Source organism: Phoca vitulina, unplaced genomic scaffold (assembly GCF_004348235.1).
Source record: "Phoca vitulina isolate PV1807 unplaced genomic scaffold, GSC_HSeal_1.0 scaffold47, whole genome shotgun sequence".
NCBI classification, from domain to species: domain Eukaryota; kingdom Metazoa; phylum Chordata; class Mammalia; order Carnivora; family Phocidae; genus Phoca; species Phoca vitulina.
In genome coordinates this window covers 11,629,600-11,653,910 of record NW_022589750.1, presented here as the reverse complement: position 1 = coordinate 11,653,910, position 24,311 = coordinate 11,629,600, and the positions used below count along the sequence as shown (strand labels likewise).

Sequence of the window (24,311 nt, the reverse complement as noted above, 5' to 3'; positions counted from 1 at the left end):
TCCAGATACCCGAGGGCTCCCTCCCACGTGGGGGCAGGTTTCTGCTCAGAGGTCACCCCTGCCCTGAGCAGCTGCTCCCCCACCCTTCCCGGCTTCACTGCCCCCCAACCTCATCCCGTGGGTTGGTGGAATGTGTGTTTATTCACAGTGTCCCCCTCCTAGGGCGTCAGCTCCTTTGGAACCCAAGCACTGTGCCCCCAGTACCTGGCATGTGGTTGGCCATCATGAGCGAACCTGTTCAGGGACCCCGTTTCCAAAGGGGTCAGTAACAGCCTTCACCCCGCCCATCAACTAAAATGCTGTGTGAAACACTCAGCACAATGCCCAAGCGTGGCATGTCCCGCCAAGTATCAGGTCTCACGACCATTGAATCAATGCTCAATAAGCACTTTCACAGGTGCCCCCTCCCTTACTGCTCACAGGCTGGGATCTTGTCCCTACGCATGGGGGGGGGGGGGGGGGGGGGGGCAGGCCTACCCAGACCGGTTTTTCCTGTTCCACCACCCACCGACTGGCCAGCAGCAGCCCCCTAAACCACAGGGGTTGCCCTAAGGGCTCCCATTCTGAACCCGCTGAAGAGCTCTCTCTCCCACGGATGATCACAGACTGTTCCAGTGAATAACTGTTTCAAAAGCAAAGCAAATCAAACACTATAACAAAAGAAAAAACCTCACGACAAATGCACAGATTATGAGCTGCCCGTCTCCCAAATCTTAAGCACCTTGACCCCGTGGCTGTGGGCCGTGGCACGACTTCAGCATGAACTTGCAGGGGTGCCTGGGTGGCTCTGTCAGTTAAGCGTCTGCGTTAGGCTCAGGTCATGATCCCAGGGTCCTGGGATCAAGCATCGGGCTCCCTGCTCAGGGGGGCGTCTGCTTCTCCCTCTCCCTCTGCCTGGCCCCCTGCTTGTGTGCGCATGCTCTCTCTCTCTCAAATAAATAAATAAAACCTTAAAACAAAAACAAAAACAAACAAAACGAACTTGGACACACCACTGGAAGGACCCGCAGGAAATAACAGAAGGGGCTTGTGCACGAAGAAGTGTCCCCGGGACCCGCCATGCACTCGGCAAGCCGAGCCCCCAGCGCTGGGAGACCAGCCAGGCCCGCAGGGCATGGACCGTGGACAGCGGGGAGCACTGCACACTCCCAGCAGACGGCCAGCCCTTCTAGCATGGATTAACAGCCTCTCGGAGACCTTGCACCCGGTTCCTGTGGCTGCTGTAGCCAATTTCCACAGACTAGGTGGTTTAGAACAATGGAATTTCTGCTCCCCCAGTTCTAATGGCCTGAAGTCCAAAATCAGTGTCTCTAGACCAAATCAAGGTGCTGGCAGGGCCACGCTTCCTCGCTTCCCCCCTTCCCTCCCCCACCCCCAGGCTCTAGGGGAGAATCCGTCCTTCGCCTCTTCCAGCTTCTGGTGACCCCGGCCTTCCTTGGCCGGTGGCCACATCACCGCAGTCTTCCAAGCCAGTGTCGTCTCATCTCCCTCTGCCTCCCTCTTATAAGGACACACGTGACTGCACTGAGGGCCCACCCCAATAACCCAGGACAATCTCCTGATCCTAAGATCCTTAACGCCTGCAAAGCTCCCCTTTTTTGCTGTCACAGGTTCCAAGGATTAGGACGTGGACATAGGTCTTTGAGGGCCATTTTTCCCGCCTGCCACATACCAGTTTTACCCACCATGGTCTCGTGCTGCAGGAGGAAGGGTGGAGGGTGGGGAGCGGGGACGGGGGAGAAGGAATGGAGAGTAGAATGGGACAGGGAGAGGCAGGCCCTGCGGGACACCAGCTCTTGCTGGGAGGCTTCTGCCAGGTCAGGGGCAGGTCATACAGGGGGGTGGGGGTTGTTGGGGTTCCTGTGTGGACTGAGGTGGGGGTTCCAGGAGGCCTCAAGAAGGGTTTTATTTTTATTTTTTTTAAGATTTTATTTATTTGAGAGAGAGAGCACATGACGGGGGGGAGGGTCAGAGGGAGAAGCAGACTCCCCGCCGAGCAGGGAGCCGGATGCGGGACTCGATCCAGAGACTCCAGGATCACGACCTGAGCCGAAGGCAGTCGCTTAACCAACTGAGCCACCCAGGCGCCCTCAAGAAGGGTTCTAGACAAAGAAGCAAGCTCTAACCTCTGTCCCTCAGAGCTCCTCCCTCCCCTCCGGTCCCCTCCAGCTGGAGGCCGGTATCAACCATCTTGGGGTGGGTCCTGCATGTTCAGGACAGGAGCGGACGGCACATTCGGAATGTGGCCTCTTTGAGATACGCAGCCCCGCCCCCACCCCCATGCCCACCCACCACCGATCTCCCCAGATAGAGAAAAGACTCTTAACTCATAAACAGGAGGAAGAACATGTCGTGTTCCGCCCCTGGGACCAAGTGGTCGCCCGAAATGAAAACGGTCTGGAACAGTGTGTGTTGCTAAAGCTGAGGCTGGCCTTCTTCAGGCTACCCTCAAGGGTGATCACAGGACGTCCGTGGCTCTGCATCAGCAAACCCAAGCACAGGCACAGGGCAGGAGCCTCAGGAAGCAGCCCTGGGGGCACCACTGCCACCCCCTTCCATCCGTGCAGAAACCCCAAGAGCTCCCCCCACATCCTGGGGTCACAGAGAGACACGGTAGCAGGAGGGCCTGTCAGCCATTCCCACACCTTCCCCAGAGGGCTCGGGGCCCCCTTCCCACACAGCCTGGCCCCCCCCAGCTCTCGGTCCCGAGTGTCCCCCGTACCCACAGAAGAGCTGGGTGCTGTTCTGGCTGCTTCTGTGTTCCCTTCCTGCTAGCTCGTTCTTGCTCCCCGGCACACTCGCCCAGCCCTGTGCAAACTGCTTCGCCGGGAGCCTCGTTCAGGAAAAACTCACCATGTTTCTAGAGCACATGGCAGGGGGCGGGGGTTCACAAGGAAGCCGCCGGACTGTGCACCGTGGCAGAGAAGGGAGGGGGCCCCTAAGCCGAGGCCATCTACTTCCACCTCTAGGAGACTGAGACCATCGGGCGCACGTGTGGAGTCACATCACAGGGCAGTCCAGGACTGTCGCCGCCAGCATGTGGTGGGATCCCCAGAATGAGAGGCTTCCCTGGCCAGCATCCCCTAACTGGGCTCTGACCTCGCAGGGGAAACAGTAAGGACGATTCCGCACTGGCCAGAGACCGACACGGGGAGGGAAGAGCCATCCGTCTGTCCGTCCAACCCAGACAGGGTCGTGCTAGGGCACTTACCACATTCCAGAAGAGCGGATTGAAAGTGATGGTGAGGATGGCAGCCACGAAGCGGGGATCCGAGGGGTCCACGTAGCCCAGCAGCCGGGTCATAACGCAGAGGTCTGCCTGCAGGAACAGAGCCAGCGTCAGCGGGAGACCCGCCCAGTCCCCCCGACGGCCCCCGCAAGCCGTGGGGACATAGAGTGCCGAGCCCCCAGAACTCAGAAACAAAGTTACCCTCTGGGAACATGCCGGGAGGCTCGGGCAGAAGCAAGTCCAGCAAAGGTCACTACAGTGTAACCATAAAACTGAAGATAAAAAGCCGAAACCCAATCAGCCGCGTCGTGCCCTGTCCGAGGGTGGCCGGGCTAGTGGCAGAGGAACAGCGTGTGGGGACGCTGGGTGAGGAAGTCACAAGCGGCCAGCACCCTGACCGGGAAGTGACCCCAGCGGGACCAAGGTCTGGGTCACCAGGTGCTGTGACTGGGACCGTGCATATAGAGGGCTCCAGAGGCCCCAGAGCAAACCCAAGGGACTGGCATTCGTGGGGAGACCCGCTCAACCTCACTAGTAATCAGGTAAATGCAAATGAAAACAGCAGTTCTGTGCCTCCCCTCGCCGACCCTAACGATGGCCAGTCTTGAGAGCTGGGGAGGGTGTGAACCGAAAGGCGTGCTCCTACTTGTCAGCAATTTCACTCCCAAGCACCTGTACCAGAGAAACTCACGTGAGTGTGCAAAGCTCCTGTGCTTGCAAAGAAAAAGATGAGCATGGAAGAATGGCTACCTAGAAGGGGGCCTGTTCCTAAAGCAGCTAAGCTACAGAATTTAAACAAACTAGCCATATGTGTCAACTTGTGATATTCTTTAAAAAATGTCAAACGAACAGAGCAAGCTGCAGACTTCCCGCAGCATATACACATATATACATTTTTAGAAAATAACACATAGCCACATTGTACTAAATGTTCTTTCTGTGTGTGTGTTTAAAAAAGAGACTGGCGAGCGACATACCGGATTCATGCTCCTTGCCGCATCGGCGGCACGGTTTCCTGCCCTCCACCATCCACACTTGGGGCTGGAGCGCTCCCTGTGGTGGGACTATCCCCTGAACCCCTGGCCACCACCCACTCGGGGCCAGTGGCACCAAAAATGTCTCCACACATGGCCCCAATGTCCCCCAGGGGCAGCATTGAGACACCCTGCCTGTAGAGATGGTGGGAAGACTCTGGAAAGTCACGGAGCACGCAAGATGTGGCCCGGCGTGTCCTTCGCATGTGTGGGCCTCCTGTCCCTGTCAAGAGCAACCTTCCCCTCTGAGGGGCCAAGGGCAGAGCTAAGAACGAATGAGTCAACAAAGGCACTGCTACGTGAACATGTGGATGAAATGGCTGAGGGACAGAGTGGCCACGTGAGCACCCCAAGCGCATTATTAATAAACGAATGACAAAGGGGGCCAACCACTCAGCAAACAGGGAAGAGTGACATTGAAAGCACAGCTTTACCCCACGCTGACTGCGGCCTCTGGGCACCCTGTGGGCACCCACCAGGCAGGCAACCCCACACCCTGCCTTCCAGCCTCCTTGTCTTCAGGTCCCAGGTCAGATACCAACCCCCTCCCAGGCCCCCCGCGCATCAAGCAGAGCAGTGGAGGCTCCACGGCTCTCGGGACAGGCACCTCACAAAGCCTTGGGCCGAGACGGGAAATTCCAAGTTGCCCTGGAGAATACACATGGAGAAGCGAGGCCACTCACAAAGGACCAAACAGCTGGAATAGGCCTCAAAACAGGCTGTCCACCCTGGAGGGCGACTGGCACACACCTCAGCCCCAAAGCCTCTAGAGCCTGGGACTGAACCAAAGGACGTTCTATCTTGTTTGAAAAGAAACGTTTATTTTTATTTTTTCTTTTTTAGGGCTATTTCTTTTGTTGTTGTTGTTGTTTTTTGGGGGGTTTTTTGGTTTTTTTTTTTTATTTTATTATGTTATGTTAGTCACCATACAATACATCATTAGTTTTTGATGTGGTAATCCACGATCCACTGTTTTCGTATAACACCCAGTGCTCCATGTAGTCCGTGCCCTCCTTAATACCCATCACCGGGCTAACCAATCCCCCCTCCCCCTTCTCCTCTAAAACCCTGTTTGTTTCTCAGGTCCATAGTCTCTCATGGTTCATCTCTCCCTCCAATCCCCCCCCCCCATTTTTCCCTTCCTTCTCCTAATGTCCTCCATGTTATTCCTTATGTTCCACAAATAAGTGAAACCATATGATAATTGACTTTCTCTGCTTGACTTATTTCACTTAGCATAATCTCCTCCAGTCCCATCCATGTTGATGTAAAAGTTGGGTATTCATCTTTTCTGAAAAGAAACGTTTATTAAGCACCCGATTGCAAGGCCCCATTGAGAGGCTGCGACGGGGCTGGCTGGTGGAACAGGAGCCCCCGGGAGGGATGGAAGGAGAGCTAGCTTCGGAAGCCACCATACTGCTGCTCTGGTCCTGCTCGGCCACTTCCAGAGCGGTGTCTGCCTCACTGCCCCTGCTCCCCAGTCCCCATCTCAACCCTCAACACCCAGTCAAAGCTTGCCTGCCATTGACCATTCGCCCTTCTCATCCAGGAGTCCAATCTGTTGACCCCATTGTTCCCACTGCCCTCAGGATGGGGCACTCTAGCCCCAGCCAGCCTCACATGCCTCACTTCCTGCCACACTCTGGACCCCAGGCCTCCTCACCTGCACTGGGCTCACCCATCCCAGCACTGACAGGTGATGAATTCACCTGCATCCACCTTACCTGCCATCCTTCCTGCCCCACCCTACCACTCACACCAAACATCACACTCTAGACCCTTCTACGATGGCTCTGCACATGTCTGAAATACTCTCTATCCCTCTGACACCTCCAGACGGATTCCTATTCACCCCTCAAGACCCAATGGGAGCATCTCCTCTACCATCACCCACTGCACTCTCTTTTGTGTCCTTAGTGCACACCCTATTATGATTATTTGGTTCTCTGTCCCTATCTCATACTCATCCCTCTGGGCTAGGGGCCATTTTTTCCTCCATCTTTGTGTCTTCCACCTGGCACAAAGAGTAAATGTTTGCTGAGTGAACGGTGGCCCTTTTTTCATCATCAGTAAAAAGCAGAGGCTAAAAGTACACCTCTGAAGGGCCCTCCAGCTCAGCTGGCTGTGCTCCTGGGACTCTGATCACCTCCCTCCTGGCTTCAAATTGGAGGCAGGAAATTGCCCAAGCGGCTGCCGTGGAGATTCTGCAGGTGGGCGGCCAGCAGTGAGTGGCCAGCAGATCCCTCCGCTTCTGAGGCAACAGATTCACCAGCTGCCCAGGCGCTGTACTTCATCAATATTTTTATGGCACCTTTTAGGCTGAGAAATCAAGTAGTGTTCACAAGCGTTGGCGGGAGGCGGGATGGCCAGACCAGGGACGGGATAGGGCTCTCGCAGGTTCTTAGAAACCCCGGGGCTGGGATCTCTTCAAGGCAGGTCAGTCCCTAGGGTGTACAGCTGGGTGGAAGGAGTGGGGGTGGAGCAACAGGGGGGTACTAGCAGTCCTGAAGCCCTGCCCCCCCAAATTCCACTACCCATTGTCACTTCCAGATCCTCCTTGCCCCCTTCAGCCACTCCATAAACCAGGCATCCTCACCAACCATCCACCAGAAGCTGCCCACAAAAGGCCCTCTGAGACCCAGCCTTGACCTCTGGATCATCAGATAGTGGAGCATAGAGCCAGTACACCTGGAACGTGGAATATTCCCCCCCACCCCTCAAGAGCCTCCCACTGACCCTATCCTCCCATGGTCATTGGCATCCTCATTTTACCGATAGGCAAACGGAGTTATCTGTGGGCCTGATTCTCAAGGCCCCCTCCATGCCCACATAGCCTGCCCTGTCTCGGGATCCCCAGCTCTCCATCACTTTTGCCTGAGGGGATGCACACCTTCCCGAGGATAGGAAATCCCAAATCCCAGGCGAAACTGGTGTGCCCTCAATGTTATGCCTCCTATCTCACAGGCTGACCCTACACTGGTGGGACCAAGCCAGAGGAAAGAGGGTAAAGTGTGAGAGAGGGTGCAGGTGATGGCCAGAGGGTCGCGGCTGGAAACCCAGGCCTGGGGACGGTTCAGGGCATGCCTAAGAAGGCACAGGCACCTGGATGGGAAGGTGGGGCACTGGCCGGGAGGAGCACAGGAAATTTTCGGGGGCGATGGAAGTATTCCCCATCTCAGCTGGAGCCTGGCTAGCCAGGAGCTTGCACGTTAGACCTTCCAACTGGACACAAAGGTCTATGAGTTTCACCGTATGTAAATGACACCTCCCCAGAGCCTCAGCGCTGGGAACTGGGAACTGTGTCCCCTATTTCCCCACTGGCCTTGGGGGGAAGCAATATCTTCTGGAAATGCTGCAGGTGTTGTTAAGGATTCAACTCAATGTCATTCTGAGCAATCCACTGGGGAGGTGACACTCTAGGGGAGGGGGGTGGTTCTGAGGACTAAGACCCGCCTGCAGGAAACTTCCCAGTGCAGATCACAAGATCAAAGAGCCTTTATTTCAGGTTCACATACCCCATCTTGGCAAGCACGACGGCTATGCCTACTCTGCAGGTAAGAAAGCCAAAGGCTCAGAGAAGCCCCCAGATCACAGGCAGGGGTGGGGGGCAGAGGCAGGCCACGGCCAGCCCAGCCCTTCCCGATTCCTGCCAGAAACTGGGGCTGCCAAAGCGCGCAGCCAAGGCTCATCCAGCAGAGTCTCCCAATTAGGACTGAGCTGGTTAAAACTGGAACCTCAGCCCCCACCAGGTCCCAGCGTCCTCGGGTCAAACTGTCTCGGTGGGAGGAGAGTACCCGGGTCACCTTGAGAGTGGGGGATCTGCGTTGCCTGGAGAAGGGCCTGCTTGGCAGGAAAGAATGACTAATGGTCCACAGTGGTATTCCTCCAGAGACCTGACCGTACTTTCCTGATTGTTGTCACCTCCCAAAACTCACCTGAAAGGGCGGACCTCCCTCCTGAAAGTGGATCAGCCGAAAAGAACAAAAGACCCGGGTCCCCCTTGAGCAGATCAGGAGGGTCCTGGATCCCGGGTCCCTCGGTCATCCCTGCACACCAGTGGGCTGCCTTGACTAAGGGGAGAGTCCTCCCCCCCTCCCCTCCCCCACCCGCAACCACCCCCAACCTTATTAAAGCAGCAAAAGTCCTGGCTTTCTCTCCCAGGTCATTCTAAGAATGGAATCCCGCTCCAAGGTCACAGATGGCAGAGTTCTGTGTTTGAAAAGAGGACAGGCGCTACCTACCGAAACCAGGAATAATTCCACTCAGGTCACCGATGAATGGACTCGGCTACAGAAACGCTACGGGTTGGTAAGGAAGCAGCTCATAGCAATTTACTTTACTGCAGGCTTTGAGGACACTTCAGGGGATGATTTGCTGCGGGTCAACAGCACCCAGGGTCACATTGTGACATCCAAACAAACAGTAGGGGCCCAGAGAGTCAAAGTCACATCGATCGCCAAATGGGATCCACACATCACATATGGCAAAGGGCAGGAGGAACCAGGTGGGGGCCAGAGGGGCTGGGGTCCTCCAGCACCACCCTCCATCACTGCAAAATATGTCTTTGGACCCACAGCCTCTTCTGCCTTTCCCAGGGAACCCCCAAGTGCCCTTGGCGTTCTCAGCTGATTCAGGCAATATTGATTGAGCGACTTTTAGGTAGAGCTCGGTGTCTGACACAGGACATGGACACAAGAATGAACGTGCCAGAGTCTTTTTCCTCAGAGTTTTAGGCTAAGGCAGGTCCCCAACCTCATTTTTTCTACTCTGCATGGGAGTGGGGGTGGGGGGGGCATCTGGCTCAGAAGAAGGTCTCTGGGCAGCTCACAATCTGAGCTGGGGTCGGATCACTCCCACCTTCCCGGGAGGACCACAGGCAGGCCTTCCATGACCAGTCTCAGCCCAGGGTTTCCTTTTGATGAAGCAGGGGTGATGAGACTGCACCACCCCCCCGCCCCCCAGGTGACATTCTGGACGGAGGGGAGAACAGGCATGAAAGTACAAGTGCAGAGGGTGCTTCCAGGCCTGAGGCTCTTCTGCCCCCTCCCTCTGTTTGCTTAAAGCCAACTGGCGCGGACAGGCATCTCACCTCTTTCTAGAGGGGCGCTCTGGGAATACATGCAGCCTAAGGGAAAGGCAGAGGACACTAATCCAAGGACTGTAGCCCCCATGCTGGAACCTGAGGGCATGCAAGCCATCGAAACCATCTCAAGGATGGGAGGATGGGTTAGCCTGGTGATGGGTATTGAGGAGGGCACGTTCTGCATGGAGCACTGGGTGTTATGCACAAACAATGAATCATGGAACACTATATCTAAAACTAATGATGTAATGTATGGGGATTAACATAACAATAAAAAAATTTTAAAAATAAAACAAAATAAAAACTTAAAAAAATTAAAATTAAAATTAAAAAAATTTAAAAAAAACAAACAAGGCAAAAAAAAAAAAAAAAGAAACCATCTCAAGACGGGAGGGTTGTGGGAATGTCACAGCGTGATGGTGGTCAGCCACAGACAAATCTGGAAAAACATTGCTTTGAAGCATTCCTACGTCTCACAATAAAAAGAAATGGCCAGTAGCTGCTCTAATTCCCCAAATCTAGAACTCCTTTCAGGAAAGCAGAAGACGTTCATTCACTCTTCACTCAACTAGCACGTCCTGGGCCAGGTGCAAAAAGCCTCTGGCAGCTTGTGCATCCTAATCAGCGGGGCCAGAGTGAGCCCCTTTCCTGGGAGAGGCATCCACAGGCAGGTCCCGTGCTTCTCAAGGCCCTCATCTCTTCCGCCTTGGGTCCCCTCTCTCACCTCCTCTGTGTGATGGTGAGCTGCAGACCCCTTTTCTTTACACTCACCCTCGAGAACACCCCACTAGGGTGATGCTACTGAGTACATTTATTTAATTACATGTTATATATTAAAAGCAATAACAATAAGCCAGCTGACCTTCCCTGGGAAGTTACTGGACATCAAGCCCTGGCTTTAATGAGACAGGGCAGAACGCAGTCCTGAGACACGGCACACCCCAGCCTGGTCGGGCTTGACAAACCCCGTACAAGCTTGGGCAAGTCTCCCAAGGCTTAGAATGATAGTGGCATCTCCTTCACGGGATTGTCAGGTGGATTAAATGAGATCATGCAAGGAAAGCACTTAGCACAGTGTCTGGCACCTAGCAACGTTCGATAAATGTTAGCTAGGACTACTGTGTTATTCAGTCCACACAACAACGCCGTGGGGCATGCCCATCTTTCAAATTAAAAAACTGAGGCCAGGGCGCCTGGGTGGCTCAGTTGTTAAGCGTCTGCCTTCGGCTCAGGTCATGATCCCAGGGCTCTGGGATCGAGCCCCACATCGAGCCCCACATCGAGCCCCACATCGGGCTCCCTGCTCAGCGGGAAGCCTGCTTCTCCCTCTCCCACTCCCCCTGCTTGTGTTCCCTCTCTCACTGTCTCTCTGTCAAAAAATAAATTAAAAAATAAATAAATAAATAAAAATAAAAAACTGAGGCCAACACATGAAGAAAAACCCGGCAGAACTAAAAGGTGAAACAGACAAATCCACGACGACAGCTGGGGACCTCCACACTCGTCTCTCAGAACTGACAGAGTAGGTAGGCAGAAAATCAGTAAGAACGGAGATGACCTGAACAACACCACCAACCACTTGGCCTAACTGACGTTTATAGAACATCCCACAATAACAGCAAATGACACATTCTTCCCAGGCGCACATATCCACCAAGACAGACCACAATCCGGACCATAAAACAAACCTTTTTTTTTTTTTTTTTAAGTAGGCTCCACACCCAGCGTGCAGCCCAATGGGGGCCTGAACTGACAACCCTGAGACCAAGACCTGAGATCCAGACCTGAGCTGAGATCAAAAGTCGGACGCTCAACCGGCTGAGCCACCCAGGTGCCCCATACAAATCTTAAATTTAAAAGAATCAGAAAGCATGAAAGTATGTTCTCAAATCATAAGAGAATTAAACTAGACATCAATAACAGAAAGATACCTGTTAAAGAACATACTTCCAAATGATCCATGGGTCAAAGGGGAAGTCTGGAGGGAAATTTTAACATATCTTGAACTGAATGAAAATGAAAATACAACATATCAGACATTGTGGGATGCAGGACTAAGAGGTAAGAGCTATATTAATGAAGAAGAAAAGGCTCAAAACAGTAATATAAGCTTCGCCCTTAAGAAATTAGGGAAAGAGAGGCACCTGGGTGGCTCAGTCGTTAAGCATCTGCTTTGGCTCAGGTCATGATCCCAGGGTCCTGGGATGGAGCCCCACATCAGGCTCCCTGCTCGGCGGAGAGCCTGCTTCTCCCTCTCCCACTCCCCCTGCTTGTGTTCCCTCTCTCGCTGTGTTTCTCTCTGTCAAATAAATAAATAAAATCTTTAAAAAAAAAAGAAAGAAAGAAATTAGGGAAAGAGAAGTAAATTAAAACCAAAGCAAGCAGAAGGAAAAAATAAAAGCAAAATCAATCAAACTGAAAACAGAACAACAGAGCGGAGAGAAAAACCAAATCCAAAACATGTTCTTTGGGAATAAAATAAAATAGATAAACCTCTACTCATACTGACCAAGGGAAAAAGAAGATACAAATTGCCAGTATCTCCCCACTGACCTCACAAACATTACAGGGGTAATAAAGGGGCTTATGACCCCAAGCCAACAACTCAGATGAGATGGTCCAATCATGGAAAGACATAAGCTAACAAAATTCCTTCAACATATAGTCCTATATCTATTTTTAAAAAATGAATTCACAGTTAAAAATCTTCCAGAACAGAAAGCCCCAGGCCCTGAAGATTTCACTGGATGAACTCTACCAACATTTAAGGAAGAAATGACTCCAATTCCACACAGTCTCTCCTAGAATACAGAATAGGAGAGACGGCTTTGTAATTCACACAAAAAGGCCAGCATTACCTTAATACCAAAACCAGAAAAGGACATGACAAGAAAACTACAAACCCTATTCCTCATGAGCACAGCCACCCAAATCTTCAACAGCAACAAAAGCAAAGCAAATCTAGCAACATATACAAAGGATACCACTTCAGGAGCCTGCGTCGTCCCAGGAATGCAAGGCTGGTTCAATAATCAAAACATCAATGTAATTCACCACATTAACAGCCAAATAAGGAAAAGCCACGTGATTGTCTCAACAGAAGCAGAAGAAACTGAGGTTCTAGGAGGTTCAGTGACTTGCCCAAGGTTACAATGAGGGGCAGAGGAAAGCCCCTACCCTGCTGCCTTGACTCTGACCCAAAATACTGATGATAAAAATTAGGTCCTTGAGAACTTCCCAAAATCAGTCGTCCAATCAAATGGACTGATACTTATTCTAACAAAGTAATACCATCCAAAGATTTTTCAAAACAATTTGTATAGCAGGCAAACATCTTCCCCCACAAGGCAGTCAAGACTTCCTGCATCTGCCACCGGGATTCTGCCTCCAAGGGTTTAGTCAGGCTCCCGCAGCACAAAAACTCAAGAGGCCTGTCCCCCATCATGGCCTCGAAGCTTCCTGAACACAGAGGCTTTGGTGGGCTACCCTTGACAACTTGTAAAGCTCCTCTACACCCTTATCTCATCCTGGTCTCCCTTATAAGCCCCATTTACTCTCCCCAATTTACCGATTTACAGATCAAGAAACGGAAGGGCGCCTCTTGACACCTACACTAAGTGAAACCACCCATCTGCTCATGACAGCAGGTGAGTCCGTATGAAAAGGGCATGAAAGGGGCCCACAGGACTATGCCCTGGCAGACTGGGTTCTCCAAGAAGCCAGCACCCCTAGGCCCCACTGGAGCCATCTTCTGAGTCCTGGAGGCACCCCTGCCTGTGGTCAGCGAACTGGCAGTCCCTGCTGCCATCCACACACCAGCCAGCTTGCTTCATGCTGCTAGGAGGCCGAGGAGCAAAGCTCTGGAATCCCACAGTGCGGAGGGCAAAGGGCTACAAAGGGCCATTGTCAGCGAGGCCATAGCAGGTACACTCCTCAACCCAAAGGGTGATTTTTTTTTTTAATTAAAAACAAAACCAAAATTCCATATCAGCTGGAACAGACACAGAAAATAGCCCGTTAAGGGCATTGTACCAAAGGGCTGCACTGTTCGGAATACAGTCTTTAAAGTAATGCCAGGGCACCTGGGTGGCAGTCAGTTGAGCGTCTGACTCTTGGTTTCAGCTCAGGTCCTGATCTCAAGGTCATGGGATCGAGCCCCGAGTGGGGCTCCGCGCTCAGCGGGGAGTCTGCTGGAGATTCTCTCTCCCTCTACCCCTGTCCCCCGCTCCTGTGCTTGCTCGCTCTCTGGAACAAATAAATAAATCTTAAAAAAAAAAAAAAGTAATGTCACCGATTTCTTTTTACTTTTTAAAATGCGGCTACTAGAGAAGTTTAAATGATAAATGGGACACATTGCATTCCTATCGGATGGTGCTGGACTTACAGGCTGAGATCCTGCAGCTCAGATGCCCGTGGGGTAAAAAGAAACCTTGGTGCTCACTTGGGCCAGGGAGTGATGGGCTTCTTTTATTTTATTTTTTTTAAAGATTTTATTTATTTGACAGAGAGAGGCACAGCGAAAGAAGGAACACAAGCAGGGGGAGCGGGAGAGGGAGAAGCAGGCTTCCCGCAGAGCAGGCAGCCCGATGTGGGGCTCGATGTGGGGCTCGATGTGGGGCTCGATCCCAGGACCCTGAGATCATGACCTGAGCCGAAGGCAGACGCTTAACGACTGAGCCACCCAGGCGCCCCTGACGGGCTTCTTTTAAAAGCAGAGATTTTGATTGAAGAAGGAGGAGAACGACCACAAGACAAATACGCAATAATGTTGTGTTGTTGTTGTTGTTGTTAAGAAATAATCCTTTGGCAACAGGAAGCTTAGCTGTGCCAACAAAGGCAGCAGTGGAAAAAACTGAATCTCAGTCAACTAGGGTCACCCTGACCTGTCCCCAGAAGTGCTCCCAGTTCTCTCCAACTCCATAGCCCCATCAAACTCTGGAGTAAGGGACAGAGCAGAAAAGCCCATCCCACACACACCCAGTTAACCTTCCCCTCCCCATGGCTGATTCTTACTCCTGCTGCCAGGTCTAGAAAAATGGGCCTTGCTCAGATGACCCGGCAGCACCCTAACACTCCACTGGGCCTGTGCTGGACCCACTGCCCCCCTTGCATTGTGGCCTCTGGCTCAAAGACGTCCCACCTCAAGTTAATGGTGACCTACCCTTCCCCACAGAGTCATGCCTCCAGGAAGCATCCACCCCCTAAGCCAGGCAATGCCGAGGGCGCCCTTGTCATTGCAAGTGCCCTTTCATCTGAGATTTGCTCTGGTAGAAAACAGGAAAAGTCCCACCACTGACCACATGGGCCCAGAGATTCTCTAATGGTCATTTGCAGTTTAAGATTCTAAGGATTCCATGGGATACCATCATCCTCATGAGGGAGGCTGTTCTTCCTCTCTTCTGCTTCCCACTTACCAATGTCAACTCATCCTGCACTCTCCAGGGTCAGATGCTAGCCTTCTCTTTGTTCCTTGGACAAATACTCCCCCATTTAAGGCCTTTGCCCTGTCCCTGCTGACCAGAGCTTATCACTGGGTCTCAGATCGCGGGCCACCTCCTCACAGATACAGGGATTTCAATACCACCTCTCCACCAACTACTCTCTAAAACATTGGCCAGTTTTTTCCCCTTCAGAGAATGTTCTATGCTCCCAGGCTTATTGTCTCAAAGACTGGCTGTTATTAGTAAATGCATAAAGGGGGAAAATGCTCTAGATTAAAGAAAGGCTGCCCCAGGCAGAGATGGAGCTCCCAGGCTCCACAAAGAGTGGCTGACTGATGAAAAAGGTGGAAAGGTGGAAAAAAAGGAAGCTCTGACAGAAGGGAGAATGCAGGAGAGGAGCAGCCATTGGAAGGGGGAGCCTGGGGAGAGACACCAGGAAAAGACAAAACTCTCTGGCCTATGACTTTGTAAAGGGGCTGCCGCCCCAGGCAGCCGGGTTCTCCAGCCAGCAGGCCCGTCCCACCCCGCCCTGGCACAATGCTTACAGGTTGTCAACTCTTTCCACCCATCCACCCGGGAAGGAGGCGATGTTCTGCGGCCAGCTCAGGCCAGGGGGAGGGCGCAAACCTTTCTCTCGCCTCCTCCGCAGAGCTGACCTCAAGCCCGGGGAGGGGGACGGAAGTGCGGCAGGGGGGCCTCCCAGTTCCCACGCATCCACATGCTGCCACCACGCACACTCCCGAACACACCTGCTCGGCCTGCTTCACACGCCTCCACGCCCCGTTCCAGTAGGACACACTCCCACTCAGACAGAACACACACTCTCGGAGCAACTCTGACCACACAATCCCAGAGGCGCACACACATACACACACACACTCAGGAACTCTTTCTCCGACACACACAATCCCTCTCTTACACGCGCACACGCGCTCGCCACGCCCTCGAACGCGCAGCCCCGCCCCCACCACGCCCCGCCCCCCGTTGCCTGGCAACAGGGGCCCCGCCCACTGGGCGTTGGCGGCCGCGGCGGCAGCCCCGACTGCGGGCCGCAGGACCCACCCGGCCCCGCGAGCCGTCTCTCTGCTTCCCCAGCCGCGCCGCCCGGTCCGTACCTGCCTAAAGTCAACATTGCCGAGGCCTCCGCAGCAGTCGGGCCCCGCCCCAGAGCTGCTCATCGGCTCTGCTCCCCGCCGTCACATCCCCTCAGCCGGGCCACCTCTAGGGGGCCTCCGCCGGGACCTCGCGGCCGCCCACTCACCCCCCAAAGTCACCCTGTCGTACCGGGAAGCTGTGCCGCCCGGGGCGCTTTCCCTGTGACCCCAAGTTCTCTCAGCCTTCTGGGAAATGTAGTTCCCCGTCCCCGCGAGGCGCCACTGCCCTGGAGCTCGCGACGGCATCTCGAGGAGCCGAGACCTAGTAGCCCCGGGGTCGTACGCTGCGGTGACCGCCAGTTCCGGGGCGGCTCTCCCCTAGACCCTTGGGTCCCCGGCTCCCGCACCCGGCCCGCCAACTGACCTGGCCTCCCTGTCCTTGGCTGGCGGTGGGGCTCCGAGCCGGCGGCTGCGGGTCCTGGGTATAAGTAGCTTCCTGCGCAGCCCCCTGCGGACTTGGACTTTGGCCCGGGCTCGGGGTCCCCCGCCCCCCTCCGAGATTTGCTTTTGCCCAGAGGCGGTGCAGGCCGAGCACACCCTGTAGCCTCCTGCAGAGGCTACTCCTCGGGACCCTGGGCCCCCGCCCCCACGGCCTCCCTATTCTTTGGCTCGGCCAGAGACACCTCCTCCACTCCTTTGTTCATTCATTCTCTGGTTCACTCACCGGGTACTTGCTGAACTCGTCTGTGTGCTGCGGGTAGAGTGGGGAACAACACAGGTCCCTGCCCTCACTGTCTCCTAACAGAAGAGACAAAACATGAATAAAGGATTATAACCTGGAGAAGTACTGTGATGGAAAGCAACTGGGGGCGACGTCTGATGCTAATAAGCCAAAGTGCCTTAGGATCTCTTGCTGGAGGCCCGAACACAGGAGAAGGTGCAAGACAGGTGAAGTGTAGGGGCAGGACAATTCCGAAGAGAGACCATATGTGCAAAGGCCAGGAGACAGGGCAGAATTAGGGGTACTTCAGGAATCCAGAAAAGGCTGATGATCTGTGGAGTAGTGGCGGAGGAGGCAGAGTGGGAGGGAAGGAGTTTAGGAAAGCAGGTGGGATTTTAGATGGTCAGGTCCAAGGGAGCCCCTTTTGCAGCCAGGTGTTAATATATAGGGAAACAGAGTCCCAGATTTTCGCAGTCTCCCAGCCAGCTGTGAGCCCAAGCGGGACTTTTGCCAAGCCAGCTGCTTCCTGATTCAGGTGGCCTGCTTCTCGCTTCTCTCGCGCTTAGCCCTGAGCACCTACCGTCTTGAGCATCTGCTGAGCAGCCACTGTGTGCTGTCCCTGCGCTGACCGCTTTACACATAGCCCCAACCTTTACAACATCCCTAGCGTGGGGCAGGCCCACCAACCAGACAGGGAGGACAGGAAGGACACTGGCTTTGGAGCACGCACTAGGTCTATAACTACGGGCAAATTTCAGTGTCCTCAAATGTAAAAGGGAAGGGGCGCCTGGGTGGCTCAGTTGGTTAAGTATCTGCCTTCAGCTCAGGTCCTGGGATCAGACAGAGCCCCGCATTGATCTCCCTGCTCAGCGGGGACTCTGCTTCTCCCTCTCCCCTGCTGCTCTCCCTGCTTGTGCTCTCTCTCTCTCTCTCTCTGTCAAATAAATAAAACCTTAAAAAAAAAAAGTAAAAGGGAAATACACATCGGTAAAACTCAGTACACATGATCTGACCCACAGGAAGTTAATTACCGCTGGCCACAACGGGGCTGAGTACACAATAGGTGCTCAAAAGCTGGTTTGCCTACAGTCGCCAAGAGGCAGGCGTGCTCCCCTCCCCAGGGTGTCCAGGCAAGGCCTGCCGGACCCCCGGGTCAATGCTGGGGAACCCGCCAAGGCAGAGTGCTCCAAAGGGCACTCCCCCCTACCCCCACCCCATGTCTACCTTCCCGAAGCCCCAGTTTTCTCCTGACCTACCTGGCTGCTCCCATTGTTTTTTAAGCCAGAAAAATGAGTTTGTGTGTGTTTGGTGTATCTGGGAACAAAGAAAGGTAAACGTCAGAGGTCACACCAGAGCTGATGCAACTAGAGGAATCCACTCCTCCAGCCCGAATCCACCCCCTGCCCCTTTCTGTGAAAACACCCAGACATGGAGAAGCCAGACTGCAGCTTCAAGTGTGGTGGGACTGGTTCAGATCAAAAGCCTCCTGCCCAAGATAGTTTGGGTCAGAATTCTCTGCCAGGGCCTTTTGAAAACTCCCAGATCTGAGAGCTTGCAGAAATCATCCAGGCCAACCTCTCACACCAGGATATTCCTTTTGCAGCATCCCTAGCAAGTAGACAAGTCACTTCTGTTTACATGCCTCAAGTGATGGGAGGCTCACCACTTCTGGAGGTAGCCTGTTCCAGTCTTGGACAGGGTGTTTTATTCATGAAACAGACCCAAAGCCACCCTTCCTGAACTTTTAACAAATAGAGCTCCTTTCTACCCTCGGGGTTATCTCTCTTTTCCCCTTGATTATTCTTCAGATAATGGGAAGCCATTATCGCAGACTATCTCCCAGGTGGCTCCAGGGCAAACATTTCCCAATGACCTCTCTGGCCAGGAGTTTGACATGAAGGGATCAAAACTAAAAGCCATTTCTTCATTGCCTTCCGCCTCCTCTCCCCCAGCCTCCACAGATATTGGATCTGGCTACCTGGCTCCCAGCAATCACTAAAATGGGCCTTTAATACAAAAATTAGCATCTGCTTATTGGGTACCTTTGGGTAAAACCTAAACCTTTCCCTACTCTGAATCCATTTACTGTTCATAAAATAGGTATAATAATAGCTCTTGAGCAAGGCTGAAATAAGGATTAGAGTTACTGATATGCAAACGTGCCCAGCACCCAGTGGGTTCCCAATCAATGTTTGTCTCCCTCTCTTGTATATAATTGAGACTCAGCAGTTACGGTCACAGTCATAACACTCATGGGTACGCTGGGGTCTAGGGCCAGTCCAGCTCAGGGGTCCACTGAGTTCCTGGGAAGAGAGGGAGTGAGAAGCCAGCATGAGGAGACAGCTTGGGCTTGGCGGGCGGAGGGGGTGCAGTGTGCAGGGGGAGGCTGGGAAGCCTGCACTGCAGGTCACACCCATTATCAGGAGTTTTTTAAAACCAGGAGGGTAAGGAGGGGTTGCAGCCCAATGCCCAGCGCCTCCCTCCTATATTCAGGCCCCACTGCCCCCACTTGGCCCAAGGAGGGTCCAGGAATGGGAGAGAAGCAGGTTCAGCAGGAGCCAGGGAGGGAGCTGGGGCAGGGCAGTGCTGTGGATCATGAGTAAACCCTCTCTTGCTCCCCAGACTCAGGAAGGAGCCTCCCCCACCCACCCCCACCCCCGCCATTGCTGGGAAGAGGGCTCAGCAATAGACTCACCTGAATCCAGCCATTTAAGGCCCCAGCAACTCCAGCAAGGAGTGGGGACTGGCCAACCTCCCTGACCCCTCCGCAGTGCACAGAGCAGCCAACCGCTGCCTTCCTGCTGGCCTCTTTGCTGTTCCCGGAACACCCTCACCTCAGGGCCTTTGCGCAGGCTGTGCCTTCTGCCTGGAATGCGCTTCCCTCCGAAGTCCTCACAGCTCCCTCCCTCACCTCCTTCGGGTCCAGTATCAGCTTTCTGCCCTGTGGAACACGTCAACCTCCCCCACCCCCACTCTCCATCCCCTCAACCCTTTATTCCCCTCCACAGCCCTTAGAGTTATCTAACAAATTGATTTAGCTTATTTATTCATGCAGTGTGGTGTCAGTCTCCCCAGGGTAGAATGTGAGCTTGAGGATGGGTTTTTTTTTATCCCTTTATACACAACTCTTTCTGTGGTACCTGGATCACGCCTGACATAAAGCAGGCACTCGATAAGGAATGAATGAATGAATGAATGAATTGTTCTACCACTCCCAAATTTGGGGTATCCATGGGCAAACCACCTCTCTGGGCCTCAGTGACCCTGCCTAAGGAAAGGGGAGGGGGACAGGACCCTTGAACAGGAAATCAAAGCAACCCGTGAGCCGTGAAGTCTCCACCCCACCACTCCCTGGCTGGGGGTCTGGGGCAAGTGACTTACCCTCTCCGTCACTCAGCAGAAGAGAAAATTCTACCCATAGAAACAAAGCGCTAAGCTATTTGGGCTCTTGCAAAGCTGTAGGCTCAGCTCTCGGCACCGGTTCCCTTTATAAGCCCTCAAAGTGCCCTGTGAGGTGGGAAGTGTTATTCTGGTTTCCCAGGTGAGGGAACTGACTTGTGCGGAAGGGACCGGCCGTAGTCAGACAGCTGAGTATGTGATGCGCTTCAAGCCGGCCAGCCCAAAGTCACACATGGCCTTTTACCACTATGCAATCCCGCTTCCCTAGGATGGGGGAAATGATATAAAAGTGGCCCAGCGCAGGCTCAGCACTTATTCAAATATTCAATGTTCAAAACACATCATGTTTCTGCTCCATTCTCTGCTTCTTTTCATCACATCCATCCTTCAAGGTCCAGGTAAGCTTCATCTTCTCTAAGAAGCCTGACTACTCCTATAAGGATGAAGGCAAAGCATTCTTCCTCACCATGGCCCCACGAGGTCCCGTATGGCCCAGGTGCAGCCCGCCATTCCAGCTCTTACCCTCTGTTCTCCAGCCACACTGACCTCGTCTCAATTGCTTCCAGCCACAGGGCCTTTGCACCTCTGGTTCCTTGTCCGACACACTCTTCCCTTCTCTTCTTGAAGAGCAAGGGCGTTTCCTTTTGGCCACCATTGCATCTCTGGCGTTTAGCCATCTTCTTGCTGTGCCTGTGCCAGGCACTAATCGAATTTACCAAAGGAATCGATGAGTGAAGGGAGGCCAAGACTGAATTTTAGCCCAGGGAAGTTATCCCTCAAAACTGGAAACAAAGTAACAATATTTTCAGACAAACAAAGGCTGAGAGAATTCATCACCAGCAGGTAAGAGGAAAATGACCCCAGTCAGAAGCCCAGGAACACAGGAAGGAATGAAAAGCGCTGGAAAAGTTAAATCCCAATGAGCATCAGATGTTTATAAGAATAAAGATATCTCGTGGGGGTTAAAATGTTTATCTTGGTAACTGAGGGAAAAGGTATGAAAAACCCTGTAGGGCCACAGATTTGAACGACATGATGAACCAAATCTCTACCACGATCTTCTCAGAACCCTCCTCCCAGAAAGTGCAGAACATACATTCTTTCCAAGGTCACAGACGACATTTGCCAAAATCGACCATATGCTGGGGCATAAAGCAAATCTCAAAAGATTTCAAGGGATTGAGATCACATAGTTTATCCTTCTAAACACTGGGATTAAGCTAGCCAGCAAGAAGATGGCTAAAACGTCTCCCAATGTTTGGAAATGAGACAATACATTTGTTTTTGAAACCCCAGAGATGAGGGGCGCCTGGCTGGCTCAGTCGGTGGAGTGTGTGACTTGATCTCCGGGTTGTAAATTCAAGCCCCACGGTGGGTGTAGAGATTGCTTAAAAATAAAATCTAAAAAATAATAATAATAATAATAATAATAATAAATAACTCCCAGAGATGAGATCCAGTTGGCTCCACATGGGCCAGGTGTCTATCCACGGACCAACAAGGGCAGCTGAGGGTGTGAGCACTACACCTGGCTAGACTAGGTCAGGTGACCAACCCTGGTCAAGCCACAGTGGCCGGGGAGTGGCGCGTGTCCGGACTCCAGGAGAATATGGCGTTTCCCATTTCCCACACTGGTGGGGTGGGGGCGGCGCCTTGAGCCCGCTGAGTGCCGCAGGGGCTAACAGGGATGCCAGCCAAGCAGTACCAAGCAGTCCCTGCCCCAGACGCTCAGAGGTGACCAAAGTCTCAGCAGCTCTTTACCATACCGTGAAAACTGCGCAGCAGGGCTATGCCCAGGAAGGAGGCAGGGAAGCAAGGGCCGGAAGCAATCAGAACTAAGGACTGGGGACACCTGGGTGGCTCAGTTGGTTAAGTGTCTGCCTTCAGCTCAGGTCATGATCCCAGGCTCCCAGGATCGAGTCCCGCGTCGCGCTCCCTGCTCAGCGGGGAGTCTGCTTCTCCCTCTGCCTCTCCCCACGCAGAACTAAGGATTGAAGTTCCCAGCAAAGACACTGCCTCTTGTGGAACGTGGGTCACCTTAATGTGTGGAGTCTCGTGTAGGATCATCTCCTTAGGATAGAGCCCAGAGGCAAAGGATCCAGACAGCCACACTGCTCCCTGAAGGTTTCTGCCTCCGCACTGCAGAGAATGACAAGGATGGACCTAGAAGGCATTGTGCTAAGTGAACTGAGTGAGACAAAGAAAGGCAAGTACCACATGATTTCACTCACAGGTGGAATCTAAAAAACAAAACTGAGGAACAAACCAACAAAAACCGGAAACAGAAACAGATTCATAAAGACAGAGAGCAAATTGATAGTTGCCAGAGGCGGGGAGGAGAAGGGCGGGTGATGAGGCAAATGGGGTGAAGGGGAGAAGGAGGACCAGGCTTCCAGCCCTGGAGTGAATAAGTCACGGGGATGAAAGCCACAGCATGGGGCATATACTCAAGGTTATTATCATAGCGCTATGGGGTGACCGACCATAGCTACACTTGGGGTGAGCACAGCACAATGTACACACTTGTCCAATCGCTGTGTTGTATCTCCGAAACTAATGTGACACTGTGTGTCAGCTACACGTCAATAAAAAATAAATCAACAAGGGTTCTTGCCTCTGCAGAAGGGTGAAGTTTCCATTTCCCTGACTCGTCAACCTGGAGTATGATTATTCCAAACAGGGTTAACATTAATTTAATAGTTGAATAATTATACTTTATTTAATTTGGCATCTCCCCCACCCTGTTATTTGTGATGTTGGACATCTTCCTGTGTGCTTTCCTTTTTGATAGGAATAGTGTTTTATTTGCCCTATTTACCAATGCACTTCCTGTGCCTTCTTTCAAGAAGACTCATGAGCCTGACTCAGCCGTCTCTTGAACTTACTTAATGAAATGAATCAGGCTGTTGTCAGTTTTACGTGATTAAAAACTTTTTTTACCTGCAGAATTTTCCAACCCACCAAAAACTTACACGCATTGTACAATAAACCCATATATCCTCCACTTAGGTTTACCGATGACCATTTCCCAGTGTTTGCTTTATCTGTTTATAGGTAATTATTTTTTTTAAAGATTTTATTTCTTTATTTGAGAGAGAGCAAGAGAGCAAGAGAGCGAGAGAGCAGGGGCAGGGAGAGGAGCAAAGAGCCCGATGCGGGGCTCGATCCCAGGACCCCGGGATCATGACCTGAGCCGAAAGCAGATGCTTAACCAACTGAGCCACCCAGGCGCCCCTGTAATTTTTTTTTTTTTATCGACTATGTGAAAGTAAGTTGCAGACTCTTCGCCCGTAAATACTTCAGGGGATATTTCCTAAGAACTAAGATGTTTTCCTCCAAAACCTCAAACAATGACCTAAATCAGGAAGTTTTTCCTTACTCTGTCTTTCACAGCATTGACATTTGCGGAGAGCACAGGGGATTTTACAGCCTGCCCTCAAGTAGGTTTTGTCACCCACGATCGCCTCCCACCCCCTGCAGGCTGTGCCTCAAGGGGCCGGAACGTCATCAAAATGCTGCATCCTCCTCCGGAGTATGATGTGAGGTCCTGCTGTCCGTCCTGGTGCGGGAGCTTTGATCCCCGCGAGCGTCAGATCTCTCCTCCTCAGGGGTATGCGGGGTTCAGCTGTGTTCTTTCTTCTGAATTACTGGTCTGTCATTGCCTTCTGGCAGGTTGTTCTTGCTTTCATAAACCTGGGGCTTTATAGCCCAGCTCGAGAAGGCAGCTCAGGTGCAGCCGGCTTCCGCGGTGCCCAAGGGGAGAGCAGGGTGAGCTGTCCTCCCAGCCCCTGGCCAGTGGGCCCTGCTGCCCGGTCCTCGAGTCCTTGTGTCCTGGCATCCCAGCTGTGTTTATAGAGGACCCCACGGCCACCTCCTGGTCTAGCTTCCATCCCTCCCCGGGCCTCGGCCTCTCCATCTGCAACGGGAATTGCCAGGGCTAGAACCTGTTACCTTTCCTGGTAAGGACGCTCAGCATTTGAGTGGGACCATGTTTTGTGGTGTGGGTGTCCCTGACCCTCACCTTGAAATACATCCCCAACCCAAAACACCCCCAAAACATGTCCAAATGTGCTGGTGTGGTTTGCTTCGACTTCTTGTGCTCTGGTGACCTACCCTGAGAAGGACACATCCTGGGTAACTGCTGCCCCTTTAGCCTGGGTCCCAGAACCAACACACATGGGGGAGACCTGAACTCAGTTCGGCCCCGCTGACGGCAGACTGAAGCAGAGCCACCAGCCAAGTTCAGACTAGACCGGCCAATCTACCCTCACCCCACAGGCCTGTACGTGAGCATAAACACCTGCTATAAG

At 52.9% G+C, this 24,311-nt stretch overlaps 1 protein-coding gene across 8 annotated transcripts in view; it reads right to left on the bottom strand.

Annotated features, from left to right (window-relative positions):
* PEMT (phosphatidylethanolamine N-methyltransferase) overlaps window positions 1-24,311 on the bottom strand; it is a 98,001-nt gene that overhangs the window by 61,729 nt on the left and 11,961 nt on the right. For 2 of the 8 annotated variants that reach the window (XM_032432076.1, XM_032432072.1), the window contains exons 2-3: window positions 16,606-16,679; window positions 3,212-3,319 (exon numbers count right to left, since the gene is read on the bottom strand). In XM_032432076.1, coding sequence (XP_032287967.1) covers window positions 3,212-3,304 — 93 coding nt within the window. In that variant the 5' untranslated portion in view covers window positions 3,305-3,319; window positions 16,606-16,679. The other 6 variants (XM_032432079.1, XM_032432077.1, XM_032432073.1 and 3 more) reach the window with 6 other exon arrangements.